General features: G+C 43.9%; 1 protein-coding gene across 2 annotated transcripts in view; it reads left to right on the top strand.

The window, feature by feature from the left end:
• Nucleotides 1-1,519: 1,519 nt before the first annotated feature.
• The window catches only part of LOC138958026 (BAR/IMD domain-containing adapter protein 2-like), a 53,353-nt gene continuing 37,372 nt past the window's right edge, over nt 1,520-17,500 (top strand). Inside the window, exons 1-2 of one of the 2 annotated variants that reach the window (XM_070329056.1) lie at nt 1,520-2,083; nt 10,228-10,303. In XM_070329056.1, coding sequence (XP_070185157.1) covers nt 2,036-2,083; nt 10,228-10,303 — 124 coding nt within the window. In that variant the 5' untranslated portion in view covers nt 1,520-2,035. The remainder of the gene's footprint in view (nt 2,084-10,227; nt 10,304-17,500) is intronic. The other variant, XM_070329057.1, reaches the window with a different exon arrangement.

The raw sequence follows: 17,500 nt of genomic DNA, 5'->3' as shown, positions 1-17,500 counted from the left end.
TTTCTCTCCTTTTCAAAATAAAGATGCAACGAACATTGACAGTATAACTTTGAGTTTTCTATGTGAAGCTCATAAACAGAACGATGTAATTACAAACACGACAAACATACAGTAAGATGCACAGACACAGAGTGCATACTACCCTACGTGGAAAAAGCGCGTGTGTGAGTGAGTGTGTGTGTGTGTGTGTGTGTGTGTGTGTGTGTGTGTGTGTGTGTGTGTGTGTGTGTGCGTGTGTGTGTTTTGTTGGGTGTGTGTATGTGTGTGTGTGGTGTGTGTGTGTGTGTGTGTGTGTGGTTGTGTGTGTGTGTGTGTGTGTGTGTGTGTGTGTGTGTGTGTGTGTGTGTGTGTGTGTTTGTTCACTTACACCGTGGTGTTGCAATATACTGTTGATCTTATGACACGGTATAAAAAACTGAATTATCCTTTAAAACGTGGTTCATTCAACTGTTGCTGTAATGCATGATGAAATACATTGTGTAGGCTTCGTACAGAGCGGACACTCAACAGAGTAAGTATTTGTCGTATTCAAGCTGAAAATGGATTCCAAAGCCTGTGATTGTCTTACCTGGGTGTCTAATGACTTTACCAATCAGGTTATCGGAAACCCTGTTTTGGAGTAAGCCTACAACTTTTTTTAATTTTATCTAGCCAAGCAGATTCTTCTTTTTTTGACGATTAGTCAGGGTCGTAACTCGCTAGAGATAAGACGAGTATCTGTAAGCCTGGGAGAGACATGAAGGTCTGTTCAACAAACCTGATAAGGGACACGATGAAGTCACGTCTGAAATCCGGAAGGCAGGGCTGCTCAGTACACAGACAGACATACATACAAACAGACAGACAGATAGATAGACGCACGCACGCGCACAAACACAAAAACACACACCTTCACAAACACACACACACACACATTCACACACACACACACACACACACACATTCACACACACACACACACACACACACACACACACAGTAGTGAAACACACACACACACACACACACACACACACACACACACACACACACACACACACACACCGTATGACCATTCACGGAATTTGATTTCACGAACTGGTGGTATTCCAGTTTTATCCTAATTGGCTTTGGACTAATCCAAACAGAGACTGACGACCACCGGTCACTGATTTCTGGTTTCTGCTCGCAGCTCAGGATTTACATTTAAAGCACTTGTCCAAAGACAGAAGAAATATCAATAGTTATATTATACATCATAGTCCAATTTCACTATGGATTAATCCCTAGATCGGTGCGACTAATCCAGGACAAGGACCATCACTTCACACAAAGTCATATCGAAACGCTCGTTCGGGTTATGAACATTATCATCAGTTGTTTGATTCTTGATTACTCCACTGAAAACAGCAGGATATCCGATCAGCATAACCGGAAAAAGAGTCTCTGATAAAAAATTTTATCCGATCAACATAACCGGAAAATGAATCTCTGATAAAAATCCAAACTCAGTGGGGTGTTATTTTCTATCGACACAACCTGCAGAACAGTCATCAGCAACTGATGTGGAACAATCATCACTGACAAGGGACACAACCCTGCATGACAAAGGCCGGTGATCGAACAGAAAGCAGACGACAGTTTTTCACCGTGTTGACAAGAGCAAAGCGAAGAGCAGAGGCGGCAGAATGGAAGGCAGGTAAGCCCGGCGGCCAGGTAAACGTCAGCAACAGAAATCAGTGTGGCTAGGATCGCGCGGCGCGTCGCAGAGGCTGGGAGAAATCAGACGGACGTCGCAAACAGAGAAAACAACGCCCTACAAGCAAGGATGCTCTGCTCTTGCCGATAGCTGCAGCTATGCTGTCCTCGCGTGTGTGTCTTTTGGGGCGTGTTGGATGAACTCTTCTTTTTCTTCCTTTCTGCATTTTCTGTGCCTTTCTTCGACTTCAACACGACAATACCAACTGTTTTGGGGCTCAAAAGGTGGCGGTTGATTTTTCACAGCTGAGTTGAAGTGTTTGGTGCATGTTTTGAGGATTTTTACCCGGCTGCCAACATGAACAGTTCTGACGATGTACACAGAGTGACGGAGAACATTTATCGGGTAAGTCGGGTGGACACGTTAAAGGCTGTGTAAGTGGAATCGATATATGTTAAAAAAAATAAAATAAAATAAAAAAAATAAAAAAAAACCTTGATGCAGGTAATGTCTCGTTTTGTTTTCTTTTCTCTCTGGTTGAGCGTTTGAAAATATATGAGAAAATGTAGGCTACTTGGCGAATGTTCTCAAGCTTTTGTAAGCTACATGTATGTATGCACAATACCTGTTGCATATTTGGCTCGTTCCTTAATTACTGAGTAGTATACATTTTGCATGCATGGATTGTTTCTGGGCGGGTGCGGTGTCAGAGGCGTAAAATGAAGCACGAAAATCAATCCTTTGCTGACATTTATGTTTCCATGGTTACTTGGTTCATCAGTAACTGGCGTGCTTTGGTGTTTGTTTCAGATTTACATTTGTGTAACAGTTGTAACTTAAAGTGCTTGGTACATCCACTTGAAACCGCTATGCCGGCCTATTCATACAAAGATATTAAAGCATGCTAAAAGTGACCCAAATCAAAATGAAAAATATATCTGATCGCGAAATACGACGACACTTGAAACTTTGTTTGAAATGATAATGCCAAAGGTGATTAAACAACAACAACAACAACAACAACAACAACAACAACAACAACAACAATGTTTCTACCTTTCCTGACGAAATAATATCAGCGAGTCATAATAACAGATTCCACGAACCCTTATTTCCGTAACACACACTCCTAAGGTTGGAAAAGGAACGTCTGAGTACACATGCCAAAATAAACAATCCAATCGATCACACATGCATAAACAATCACTGCTTTTGTTCATAAATCCCATCTGTTCAAGGCACACGTAAACTGATTCCTTTTTGCGACTTTTAAGACAAAGTGAGCAGTAGTAATGGTGCGTGCCACTGACCACATTACTGTGTGAATCGACGGCTGCAGTGCCACCTCAAAGATACGCCCATCTGATCTGTGTGTGAACTATCTTGTAAACCACCGCGCACTTGTACAGGCTTTTACATGTCAGTGCCACCTCAAAGATACGCCCATATGTGTGTGAACGATCTTGTAAACCACCGCGCACTTGTTCAGGCTTTTACACGTGATGGCAGCACTCATCCACTTGTACAGGCTTTTACACGTGATAGCAGCACTCATCCACTTGTACAGGCTTTTACACGTGATAGCAGCACTCATCCACTTGTACAGGCTTTTACACGTGATAGCAGCACTCATCCACTTGTACAGGCTTGTACACGTGATAGCAGCACTCATCCACTTGTACAGGCTTTTACACGTGATAGCAGCACTCATCCACTTGGACAGGCTTTTACACGTGATAGCAGCACTCATCCACTTGTACAGGCTTTTACACGTGATAGCAGCACTCATCCACTTGTACAGGCTTTTACACGTGATGGCAGCACTCATCCACTTGGACAGGCTTTTACACGTGATGGCAGCACTCATCCCCTTGTACAGGCTTTTACACGTGATAGCAGCACTCATCCACTTGGACAGGCTTGTACACGTGATAGCAGCACTCATCCACTTGTACGGGCTTTTACACGTGATAGCAGCACTCATCCACTTGTACGGGCTTTTACACGTGATAGCAGCACTCATCCACTTGTACGGGCTTTTACACGTGATAGCAGCACTCATCCACTTGTACGGGCTTTTACACGTGATAGCAGCACTCATCCACTTGTACAGGCTTTTACACGTGATAGCAGCACTCATCCACTTGTACAGGCTTTTACACGTGATAGCAGCACTCATCCACTTGTACAGGCTTTTACACGTGATAGCAGCACTCATCCACTTGTACAGGCTTTTACACGTGATAGCAGCACTCATCCACTTATACAGGCTTTTACACGTGATAGCAGCACTCATCCACTTGTACAGGCTTTTACACGTGATAGCAGCACTCATCCACTTGGACAGGCTTTTACACGTGATAGCAGCACTCATCCACTTGTACAGGCTTTTACACGTGATAGCAGCACTCATCCACTTGGACAGGCTTTTACACGTGATAGCAGCACTCATCCACTTGTACAGGCTTTTACACGTGATAGCAGCACTCATCCACTTGGACAAACACTTAAAGTCAACAGCATGGCTGTTTTGTGTGCAGAGTGGAATGTTTTGTGTTGCAGAGTGGAATGTTTTGTGTTGCAGAGTGGGATGTTTTGTGTGCAGAGTGGGATGTTTTGTGTGCAGAGTGGGATGTTTTGTGTGCAGAGTGGGATGTTTTGTGTGCAGAGTGGGATGTTTTGTGTGCAGAGTGGGATGTTTTGTGTGCAGAGTGGGATGTTTTGTGTGCAGAGTGGGATGTTTTGTGTGCAGAGTGGAATGTTTTGTGTGCAGAGCGGGATGTTTTGTGTGCAGAGTGGGATGTTTTGTGTGCAGAGTGGAATGTTTTATGTGCAGAGTGGGATGTTTTATGTGCAGAGTGGGATGTTTTGTGTGCAGAGTGGGATGTTTTGTGTGCAGAGTGGGATGTTTTGTGTGCAGAGTTGGATGTTTTGTGTGCAGAGTGGGATGTTTTGTATGCAGAGTGGGATGTTTTATGTGCAGAGCGGGATGTTTTGTGTGCAGAGTGGGATGTTTTGTGTGCAGAGTGGGATGTTTTGTGTGCAGAGTGGAATGTTTTGTGTGCAGAGCGGGATGTTTTGTGTGCAGAGTGGGATGTTTTGTGTGCAGAGTGGGATGTTTTGTGTGCAGAGTGGGATGTTTTGTATGCAGAGTGGGATGTTTTGTGTGCAGAGTTGGATGTTTTGTGTGCAGAGTTGGATGTTTTGTATGCAGAGTGGGATGTTTTGTGTGCAGAGTTGGATGTTTTGTGTGCAGAGTGGGATGTTTTGTGTGCAGAGTGGGATGTTTTATGTGCAGAGTTGGATGTTTTGTGTGCAGAGTTGGATGTTTTGTATGCAGAGTGGGATGTTTTGTGTGCAGAGTTGGATGTTTTGTGTGCAGAGTGGGATGTTTTGTGTGCAGAGTGGGATGTTTTGTGTGCAGAGTTGGATGTTTTGTGTGCAGAGTGGGATGTTTTGTGTGCAGAGTGGGATGTTTTGTGTGCAGAGTGGGATGTTTTGTGTGCAGAGTGGGATGTTTTGTGTGCAGAGTGGGATGTTTTGTGTGCAGAGTGGGATGTTTTGTGTGCAGAGTTGGATGTTTTGTGTGCAGAGTTGGATGTTTTGTGTGCAGAGTTGGATGTTTTGTGTTGCAGAGTGGAATGTTTTGTGTGCAGAGTGGGATGTTTTGTGTGCAGAGTGGGATGTTTTGTGTGCAGAGTGGGATGTTTTGTGTGCAGAGTGGGATGTTTTGTGTGCAGAGTGGGATGTTTTGTGTGCAGAGTTGGATGTTTTGTATGCAGAGTGGGATGTTTTGTGTGCAGAGTGGGATGTTTTGTGTGCAGAGTGGGATGTTTTGTGTGCAGAGTGGGATGTTTTGCTTGATTTCATTTTTTTAAATCGACGTGAGTGCCCGTTACGAAATCAATTCAACAACAAAATCTCCAATTTACACAAAAAGCGGCTAGGCTGTTGATTTTTAGTATGACTTCAAATGGAAGGATACTTTTGTCTCACTTTAAAGCCTGTGCAGATCCCAAGTGATTCACCAAACGGGAAGGAATGTGTCTTTTTACTACGATCGCATACCAACAGAACGTGATGGTGTTCCAGTCTTGTGCTGGAATGTAATTCAGCAATTAATTCAGCCCACCACCTAGCGACAGTTTCGTTTGTGAACTCCGATGATCAAAGATAAGGCGGGTCTTTTGATCGTTATGTTGTTGTTTTGCTTTGTTGATTTTTTGTTTCAAGTCGATGTTATTACATTCAGTCAAGTTTTGACTAAATGTTTTAACATAGAGGGGGAATCGAGACGAGGGTCGTGGTGTATGTGTGTGTGTGTGTGTGTGTGTGTGTGTGCGTGTCTGTCTGTCTGTCTGTGCGTGTGTGTGTGTAGAACGATTCAGACCAAACTACTGGACCGATCTTTATGAAATTTGACATGAGAGTTCCTGGGAATGATATCCCCAGATGTTTTTTTCCTTTTTTCGAGAAATACTTTTGATGACGTCATATCCGGCTTTTTGTAAAAGTTGAGGCGGCACTGTCACACCCTCATTTTTCAATCAAATTGATTGAAATTTTTGTAAAGCAATCTTCGACGAAGGCCGGACTTCGGCATTGCATTTCAGCTTGGTGGCTTAAAAATTAATTAATGACTTTGGTCATTAAAAATCTGAAAATTGTAATAATTTTTTTTATATAAAACGATCCAATTTACGTTCATCTTATTCTACATCATTTCCTGATTCCAAAAACATATAAATATGTTATATTTGGATTAAAAACAAGCTCTGAAAATTAAAAATATAAAAATTATGATCAAAATTAAATTTCCGAAATCGATTTAAAAACAATTTCATCTTATTCCTTGTCGGTTCCTGATTCCAAAAACATATAGATATGATATGTTTGGATTAAAAACACGCTCAGAAAGTTCAAACGAAGAGAGGTACAGAAAAGCGTGCTATGCAGCACAGCGAAACCACTACCGCGCTGAACAGGCTCGTCAGTTTCACTCCGTTATGCACAAGCGGCGGACTACGGTCATTGTGAAAAAATGCAGTGCGTTCAGTTTCATTCTGTGAGTTCCACAGCTTGACTAAATGTAGTAATTTCGCCTTACGCGACTTGTTAGAGTTTCCTTTATGTAAGGGTTGTGTCCTTTGAATAACTGTGTTAGCATGTACTCGGATTTATTATATTGATGACTATATTTTTAGATATGATTTTAGGGAATTCATTTATCTTTATCCATGTAACCTGTGATTACTCCTGTCAAATTGGTGCTAAAAGAACAACCAGTCCGTTTTGAACTGTCTGGTTGGTGTACACATGTAAATAGGCCCAGTGAAATTGAACACTTTATCTGTACATATTTATTATGATATAATATGCGTGTGGAAGGAGTGTGAAGTTTGGATGCATACACCATAACAAAATCCTGTGCTTTGCATTTGGTAAATAAACTGTTTGACTGTTTGACTGTTTGTGAGATCAAGACGTACGTAGCAGACTATACATGAGTGTAAAAGTCGAGGACACTGTTTCCCAATTCCTTGATTGAACGAAGCAATCACAGCGTGACACTGAAAAACAAAACAAAACAAAGAGGACATGAATTCTTCTGTTCACGACTGACTTGGCTTTTGTAGTTTCCAGCGTTGATGAACTTTACGTGACATTAGCTATTATCTATATATTTTTTCTCTCAACAACTTCCTGCATGGAAATGAAACTAGACCAAAAGGTCGGAAATTCACCTACGACCAACAAAAACAAAAAAAAATCGAATAAAATCAGATAGTTAGTTAAAACAAAAAAGATGAGAATTATTACTTTTTCGCGTGCCTGTGGCGGTCCGGTGGCTGGTGACGCGAGCTGACCACTGGCAGCGGAGGAGCTGTCGATGTGGTATTCATCGAACTGGGGAGCAAACACTCAGAGACAAACACGTCAGTTTTCCGTGAAGGCAGAAAGCAAAGACGGCTCTAGTTTTCGTTGTCACTCTCTCTGTGTCTCTGTCCCTTTGTCTTCGCTTCTTCACCCTGTCCCTTTACCCCCCCCCCCCCCCCCCCCATCCCCAACACGCACAATTCGCCCGCCCTCTCTCTCTCATTTCTGTGTTCTGCTTGTGCTTTCTTTGACTCCGCTCCTGTTATCATTTTACCGTCTTGTTTTTCTCTCAGTCGCTCTTTTTGTCTTAGTCTCTGCCCCCCCCCCCCCCCCCCCCGGCCCCCTTCCCGTCACCACCCTCCCTCTGTTCCCTCCTCCCTCTGTCTATGTCTCCGTCTGTTTGTTTGTCTGTCTGTCCGAGCCTCTCGCTCTCTCTCTGTCTCTGTCTCTGTCTCTCTCTCCCCCCGCCCCCATTAAAATAACAGTTTAGTTGTCGAGTGGGTGTAAAGGAACTTGACTAGTTTCTGTAACGGGCGTAATGGCCCAGTGGCCTAAGACACCGGCCTCCCATGCGGAGGGTCGCGTGTTCGAATCCCGGCCGCGCATGGTGGGCTAAGGCTTCCGATCTGCCAGGTCAACTGATGTGCAGACCTGCTAGTGCCTTATCCCCCTTCGTGTGTACACGCAAGCACAAGACAAAGTGCGCACGGAAAAGATCCTGTAATCATTGTCAGAGTTCGATGGGTTATAAAAACACGAAAATACCCGAAAGCGGCGTATGGCTGCCTAAATGGTTGTGTAAAAACGACCAAACACGTACAAACGTGGGGGGTTCATCCCATGAACGCAGGAGACGAAGAAGAAAAAGAGTTTCTCTCAGTCTTCCCTCTTGTTGTCAGTGTCTCTTCAGGTCCGTTTTTCCCTTTATATCTTTTTGTCTGCCCATCTCTCCGCTTTTCTGTTTGTCACCTACTTGCATTGGACTTCATTTAACTTGACTACAATACTTACAGATAGAAGAACAAGAAAGGATACATAGTTCGTGGAACGTTTAATTATAAACAAAAGGAACATATTAATGTCTAAAATTAAACGTTCCATAAACTAAATAGAGAGTAGGCCTACTACATGGCTTGCTGTGTCGTACCAGATTTACACGAGTTGGTTTTTAAACTATTGAACTGCGAGCGAAAGCAAGCTGTTCACTATTTGAAAAAGCAACGAGTGTAAATCTGGTACGAAACAGCAAGCCATGTAGTATTCTGTTTATCCTATATACTGTACTTACGTGTATTTGACTGAAAATGTCCTGCAGTCGAGGTCGAGGCAGCTAAATTGAAGACGCTTGTTTTGGAACCTCGATCTCTTCTAAAGCCTCGTGCAATCTATTACTTCAAAGCAAAGAAACGTCACTCTGAAAGTGTGGCGTGACGTGTTAGTTCTAAAAATTCATCGAGGGTATTAGCGAGCGCAATTTGTTTTTCTATAATGACGTTTGTCTCGGTGACTTTGGCATCAGAAGCAGTGGAAAAACAGGTCCCTGCCAGACTTGCTTGACATGACCTCATTTACATGATATACACGTGTGATTTGAATGATTATTATCTCACGAGTGTCTCTCTCACGTATGTAGAATATTTGATACATTTGTAACAAGGGGAAGGAAAACTCGAACATCAGCATAGAGTGTGCAAGGGTTTATTCATCACCTCACGCCTCACGCCTCACACCTCACACCTCACACTTCACACCTCACACCTCACGCCTCACACCTCACGCCTCACACCTCACACCTCACGCCTCGCACCTCACACCTCACACCTCACACCTGGAACATGCCAGAATAAAACAACATAAGGAAATGTACAAGATCAAAGTATAAAAATCAATAGAAAAGTATTTGTCATGACTGTCATAAAGACAGTGAACACACAAATAGTTGCAGAAACATCAACATGTGATGAATCGCAATCATCCAAAAAAGAAATAGTCATAACTATATACAGAGACATAATTATATACAGAGAGATCACAAAGAAAGAAAACACCTCATGAACATCCGTCTAATATCAATTGTTAACATCGACAAACAATTTCATTACTGAGACACAACTTCCGCCCAATCCGGTGCTTAAATTCTCTTATGAAATCATCACTTTCAATCCGACATCCGTTTTGTTTACTATGTGCATTTGTATGCTGGTGCTTGAGATGTGCTTATCTCCACGAAAAGGGCCCAAGGCCTACTCATTAAAACATTCAGACTTCAGACTTCTCTCTCTCTCTATCTCTCTCTCTCTCTCTCTCTCTCTCTCTCTCTCTCTCTCTCTCTCTCTCTCTCTCTCTCCGAGTCTCTCTCTCTCTCTCTCTCTCCCTCCTCTCTCTCTCTCTCTCTCTCTCTCTCTCTCTCTCTCTCTCCTCCTCTCTCTCCCTCCTCTCTCTCTCTCTCTCTCTCTCTCTCTCTCTCTCTCTCCGAGTCTCTCTCCCTCCTCTCTCTCTCTCTCTCTCTCTCTCTCTCTCTCTCTCTCTCTCTCTCTCTCTCTCTCTCTCTCTCTCTCTCTCTCATGGCCATCAACCAGCACTCATGCATGTCTACTCCTGTCAAAGTGCAGATACATATTTCACGGTGGAGACAAAAAAGTGACAGTGTTGTACTGTTTGATGTTGCACAGAATCTGGCAGAGCAGTTCAACCCAGCTGTGCGTCAAATACTGACCTGTGCCAAAGCCTACCACAAAGCCCTCGTGGGTGAGTTGCGCGCATTCTTCTCACGACGTTTTTCTGTTCGTCTGTGTGTACCGCCTTGGCGCGGAGTCCTGTGAGGGATCCGTTTGTGTCTCAGTGTCTGTGTCGTCATCTCTGTGTGTGTTGTGTGAGTGTGTGTTGTGTGTGTGTGTGTGTGTTGTGTGTGTGTGTGTGTGTGTGTGTGTGTGTGTGTGTGTGTGTGTGTGTGTGTGTGTGTGTGTGTGTGTGTTTTGTGTGTGTGTGTTTTGTGTATGTGTGTGTGTGTTATGTGTATGTGTGTGTGTGTGTGTGTCATGATGTGTGTGTGTGTGTGTGTGTGTGTAACTATTAAATTTACAATGCTAAATTACGTGTACCTGCTTGACAATGTGCCAGCGTGTGCTTGTCTACATAGGGTTCACAAAAACCTTAGTACAAGCACTTACCACCGATGCACACTGTCGTGAAATGAGCAGGTGTCTCGTCATATGCTTGTGGTTTCGAGCTTTACGAACAGAAACATTATTATTGTACAGAATAAACCTCGTATGTTTTTGTTCCATAAATCATGACTGAGATAGCAGCTCAATCAGTAAACGCTGCTATTTTTTGTCAGAGTTAAATTGAGCCCCTTTGACGAAAGTAGAAAATTATGGTGTGTGACTGATTCGTTCCCTAACTGGAACGACACAATAACAACACAAGGAGCATACAGCGCATAGCTACAAAATAACGAAATTTGTCATCATTTTCACGAGTTTTCATTCACAAGCACCTGGGAAATAAATTTCATGTTCCCCAGGCAATAAATCCCCGGATACCATAGTTGCAGGAAGCAGGTTATACATGGATAATCAAAAGCAAACCCAATAGAAACGGTCGGGGATTCTTCGGCTCTTTTCATTGGTGTTCAGTTTCCCCAGACCTAAACAGACGACACGACACTGCTTTGCAAAGTTCCAAAAACGAACTGGCAAACTGGCAAAAGTAAACAAAAATCAAAACTACTTCATGAAAGGTCATACATTCATCAAAAACAAATGAAACCTAGCGATATGTTTTGTCTTCTTACAGAGTCATGGAATGCGTGTATCTGTGTTTCGATACACAGACGTTCGGAGAAACACGAACGTCAAGTTCAAGTAAAACGACCCCTGACACACACATTTTGACCTGTGCACAAGACGTTGTATCGATAAACGAAGCACAAATTAATAAGAAACAATAATAAAAGCAAAGAAAATAGCAACAAGATATGCAAACATCTAACAAAACCGAGCAAGCAGAATGACAGGTCTAATGAAAGACAAAGAGGTACTGAGTCGGAAACAAGATCGCGATTCTTTCCTTCGCTGCACGACGCAAATCTTCTGTGACCTTTGACCAAACGTAGCTTCCACATTCGATCACTCAGCTTAATATTTACAACAGAAAGCCGAGGGAGTGGAATACCGAGATGAACCTACAGAACTGTGCATCCTCAAACCTGACATATTCATCCCAACATTTAATGAACTCAAAAACACAGAAAGTTGCTTTCACACGCCAGCTTTGATTGCCAGTGGTTATCAAACCGGGACTCGTGTGGTTATCAGAACGGAACCCGTGTTTCAAAGCATGGCTCCCTGGCTTGATTGTGCACTTATTTTCTCACTACCAAAATGATGACAAAAACGATGTTTGATGGTTTGTTGACAGACCAGCTTTTTTTGTCGGTCCTCGGGGGGGCATATCGACTTTTGTTTCATATTTATTGACCAAGGCCGAAGCGATCAATAAATATGAAACAAAAGACGATATGCTCCCCCTCGGACCGACAAAAAAGCTGGTCTGTCAACAACCCATCAAACATCTTATAGTGTCTGGTGTTTTGGAAGGCAGATTCGACATGAAGTTTCCAAAGTCGTGTTTTCACATTGCAAACAATATGCAAACTGTGTATAGCCTACCTGTCTGCAAACAACGGCCAATAACAGCGCAAATCCAACGCGCCGTCCCCCCAAATTCTTACATAGCTGGGATAAAGTGAGTTAAGCTACAAAACGACAGGACTCTGTCTGGACATACTCACTGTATTCGGCATGTACACATATGCGCCGTGTTTTGATATTACATTCAGTGTGTACACGTATATGCACAGATGAGCAAACAACAGCACCAACTCCGGCAACTCGCCAACGCAGTATAGAGACACAGTGCTTGCTGCCGCGCGAGCCCGAGAAAAGTTTCCCTCTTTCTGTTTGCTGCACTGGCCGAAAAACCCCTCCGGGCGGAGGTGTTCCCTGACACATCGTACGTATATAGGGTGAACGCCAAAACATCTTCTCTGGGTCATAGAAATACATGTATAAGTGTTTAGCTATGAAACATAAGAATGAGGATTCAAAGGCTAGATTTGTCGTGCTGTAGCCTTGCAAACTGTGTCAGTGTGTACATTGTATAGTAGACAAAGCGTAAATAACTGTCACAACCCAGGCATCCCCTCCCCCTTCCTGACAACGTTTCCAATCATAATTTCAAAGCAATTAATGGAATCTTGCTGTAAAGACACAACTCGCCATGATATAACTCATAGAATCCAACGCGTCAGCTCCCAACATCCTTGCGAATCTAAGGACGGATCAGCTTCATAAAGAAAATAATGAAAATTGAAATTGGGATATAACGAGTAGAATCTCAATGCATATAAATGTCTGCGCTTTGTTTTTATATTCATTTTCAGCAGTGTGTACATAAATACATAGAACAGCATACAACTCCCTCAATCGGCAATACGCCAGCCCCAAACATCTTTATAAATCATAAGGACAAAACTGTTCAGCTAGAACAATACTGGAATCTGCATGTAAAGACTAGATTTGCAATGCATGTAATCGTCTGCTCTGTGTTTTGATATTGCAAACAATGTGCGCATGTCTGTGCAGAACGGCGAATAACTCCGTCTCCCCCTATCGGCGACGCGCCAACCCCAAACATCTTTACAAGTCAAGTCAAGTCAATATTTATTTCAAAAAACCCCTAGGGTTACATGAATAAAATAAATAAAAATTGCAATAAACACGACAAAAAAGATATATGTAATAATGAGACAGAACACTTCTAATTACAGATCATGACAGCTATAACAATACTTAAATTGTAAAGATCAGATTTGCCACGTAAAATATCTGCTCTGTGTCAAATTGCAGAACGTGTGTAAATGTATGGAGAGAACAGCAGATAATTTCTCCAATCCAGTGCTTGAACTCCTAGCATCTTTACAAATTATTGTATTAAGCTGCTAAAATGCTCAAATCTCGATGTAAAGACAAGATGCGCCACCTAAAAGATGCAGTCCTTTCTGTGAAAACCGTTTGGCTCACCATCTCAGATCTGGCCAAGCTTTTAGATGGTAAAACACCATCCCTTCACTTTGTCACATACCAAAAAGCAACACCCTGACTCCTTGCTGTTTTGAGTTGGAATTGTTCAATGAATAAGGTTCGTAAAAAGACACTAGTTGCTTCCACCAGATACATTTATCAAAAAGAAAATCCCTCTATCCCCAGAGAGCACCCAGGCATTTCATTGTTGGTATGTGACCAAGTAGGAGGATGGTCTCATCTCATGTAACAGCCTGGCCAGATCAGAGGGATGGTCTCATCTCATGTAACAGCCTGGCCAGATCAGAGGGATGGTCTCATCTCATGTAACAGCCTGGCCAGATCAGAGGGATGGTCTCATCTCATGTAACAGCCTGGCCAGATCAGAGGGATGGTCTCATCTCAAGTAACAGCCTGGCCAGATCAGAGGGATGGTCTCATCTCATGTAACAGCCTGGCCAGATCAGAGGGATGGTCTCATCTCATGTAACAGCCTGGCCAGATCAGAGGGATGGTCTCATCTCATGTAACAGCCTGGCCAGATCAGAGGGATGGTCTCATCTCATGTAACAGCCTGGCCAGATCAGAGGGATGGTCTCATCTCATGTAACAGCCTGGCCAGATCAGAGGGATGGTCTCATCTCATGTAACAGCCTGGCCAGATCAGAGGGATGGTCTCATCTCATGTAACAGCCTGGCCAGATCAGAGGGATGGTCTCATCTCATGTAACAGCCTGGCCAGATCAGAGGGATGGTCTCATCTCATGTAACAGCCTGGCCAGATCAGAGGGATGGTCTCATCTCATGTAACAGCCTGGCCAGATCAGAGGGATGGTCTCATCTCATGTAACAGCCTGGCCAGATCAGAGGGATGGTCTCATCTCATGTAACAGCCTGGCCAGATCAGAGGGATGGTCTCATCTCATGTAACAGCCTGGCCAGATCAGAGGGATGGTCTCATCTCATGTAACAGCCTGGCCAGATCAGAGGGATGGTCTCATCTCATGTAACAGCCTGGCCAGATCAGAGGGATGGTCTCATCTCATGTAACAGCCTGGCCAGATCAGAGGGATGGTCTCATCTCATGTAACAGCCTGGCCAGATCAGAGATGGTGAGCCGAAGTGTTTACACGAGAAGCTAGCGTGCCTTTAATATTTGCGCTGCGTTTTGACATTGCAGACAATGTGCACGTATATATATGCACAGAACGGCGACTAATTGCAACAATCCAATACGCCGACATTTATCCAAATGATAATATTCCGTAGCTTTGAAAATACTAGAATCTTGATGCATAGACTAGATTCGCCATGCAAATTGTCTGCGCTCTTTTTGACATTGCAAACAATGTATATACGTGTATGCGCAGAACAGCGAAACACTCCCCCACACAGAATCCGACTCGCCAACCCGGCCCCCTCAACATCCTGAGCGTGCACGCAGCAAAGAAAGTGGACACAGCCAGTTTATGGCGCAGTGGACAGAACAAATTTGCAGTTGACAAGGAAAGATAGATTATTGTTTGCAGTTTGCTGTTGCGCTAGATTGCTGTTTGGTTTACGTTAGGCGCCGTTGTTTGAAGTGACCCGGCCATGACTCGAGGGGATCATCTCTTATCGAAGCCAGTTCCTCCTGCCGGATCTATTTTATGGGGATTACCTCCAGCAGTGGGCACGTTATTGGATATAGGAGGGCCGTGAGAGAGGTTGTAGACAGGGGAAACGACAAAAGAAGAGGAGGGGGGTGGGGGTGGACTCACTTTTGTAAAACTGCTTTCTAGAAGGCAGAGTTAAGGAGAAAACGAGAAGAGAGACACAGACAGAGAGACAGACAGAGACACAGACAGAGACACAGACAGAGAGACAGACAGAGAGACAGACAGAGACACAGACAGAGAGACAGACAGAGAGAGAACGACTTACCTTTGCGAGGACAACTGCTGGTTAGTACTAGTCGGTTCAAGTGTGCAAGCAATAACATTCATGGCGTTACACACTACCCACCCCTCTAACTCCAACAGAGCCATTACGAATTTATTGGACCAAAATAAAGAGCTCGACAGGTAGGTTTGGGAGATGGAGGAGACCGAATCCTCCAAATGTCAATCTGTTCAGGTTTCATCAGCAGGACATGACAGAACCCCCGACCTGAGCCGGGTCCAACTGACTTAGACTGACTCTAGACTCAGGGTGGACCAAACTGCTGGTATTGGTAGAATTGGTAGAATCAAATCTCCCAGTTGGACCCTCATAGTATGTTGCAGTGATTTTACATCACAGGTAGAAAGGACCAAAGCTGGAATCAAAAACACTGTAATAGTACTTACCATTAATATCTAGCCAGGGCACAGCTGTCTGTCAGGGTTCTCTAAAATGTCAGTGGACACTCCACCGTGCAATGGCATTTAGTACACTGCAGAGTTTACAGTCATCGGAGACTGCAGTACGCAACATTGCTTTCAGGAAGAAGAATTTCTCGCAGCTAAATGTGGATGTTGCCGTCGGAGGTTACGATGGCATGACTTATTACATCAGGGGAAACGAGCTGATGTTCCATTACGTGTAACGAGAAAGGATTCACTGGTGTCTCATTACATTCGTATCGATCTGTCCATGAACAAGCAAAGCACTGTGACTGCTCCTGAGTCCTCACCTGCTGGGATATCTCACGCTTGAATCAGGCCTGTTGAATACTTTGGCATTCACGATAGGGTGGATACGAACATGTCGACTTGCAGATTGATGAAGACATTAAAATATTGACATAAACGTTAGTGTGCATGTGACAATACAGTCACGTACCTTCATTTATAACGACAATACACAGGGCTCCCCACGCTCCGCCTAGAGGGTCCCGGGACCCCCGCCTTACCTTTTGGGGTCCTTGGACCCCCTCAGTTGAACTTCAGAGGGTACGAAGACCAGGAGGTTCATATCCTGATCACCGACACATGACCTTGCAGGGCTCCCCAAACTGCGCGTCTCTGCGTCCTATACGCACTTGAAGCCGAAAACACGTACTAGAAAATTATGGGGGATGATGGAGAAGGGGGGGGGGGGGGGGGGTCGGGAACAACATCGGAAAGGAGGATGAAGTGGATGAGGATGTAGTTGGGACCGTCTCAAACTCCGCTGAGGGGGTCCATGGACCGTCTACAAATTCACAGTGGGGGTCAGTCCTGGGACGCTCTAGTAGGGCGTGGGGACCCCTGACCTTATTTGGAGCCCTCATCTCAAAGTGATGCCGACTTCTGGTCATATCGGCTACATTGACTTCGTATGACATTTGTTAAGTTACAGATTTGTCAGAACATTTTCTGAAAACAGTTTCGACGGCACGCATAATAACGGATATGTAGTAGCCTACGTCCCGGAGCCCGCTTTGGCAGGTTTAGTGGGTGGTGTGAGCCCCTCCGTGAATTTCTTGTAGGCAACGTGTTTTCGGCTGCTGGTGCGCACAGGACGCCGGGACGGGCAGTTTGGAGAGGCTTAATGCGTGACGATAGACATTAGTCAACACATTGAAGCACTCATTTGCGTATAATTGAAAAGTGATGTTGATATTCACACTCATTTAGAAGTAAATATTTTTACGTCAACATTGACATACTAGCTGCACGGACATATAATTAAACACAATTTGGCATTGAAAACATGGGATGGATTCACGAGATTTCAAGAAAAGGTGGGTACGAATAATACCATTCTGTTAATATCTGCTGGCTTACAAACAGGTCATGACATAGACAAGGCAGCCCCGGCCCCCCTCCCCCGGTCTCTTAATTTTGTAAAAGCCTATATAATTCATCAAGAAATTCCAACTCACCACATCAGAGACATACATCTATCTATGTCTCTG

This window comes from Littorina saxatilis, linkage group LG2 (assembly GCF_037325665.1).
Source record: "Littorina saxatilis isolate snail1 linkage group LG2, US_GU_Lsax_2.0, whole genome shotgun sequence".
NCBI lineage: Eukaryota > Metazoa > Mollusca > Gastropoda > Littorinimorpha > Littorinidae > Littorina > Littorina saxatilis.
Note: the sequence above shows the minus strand (reverse complement) of the source record. Positions and strands in the feature narration are given on the sequence as shown.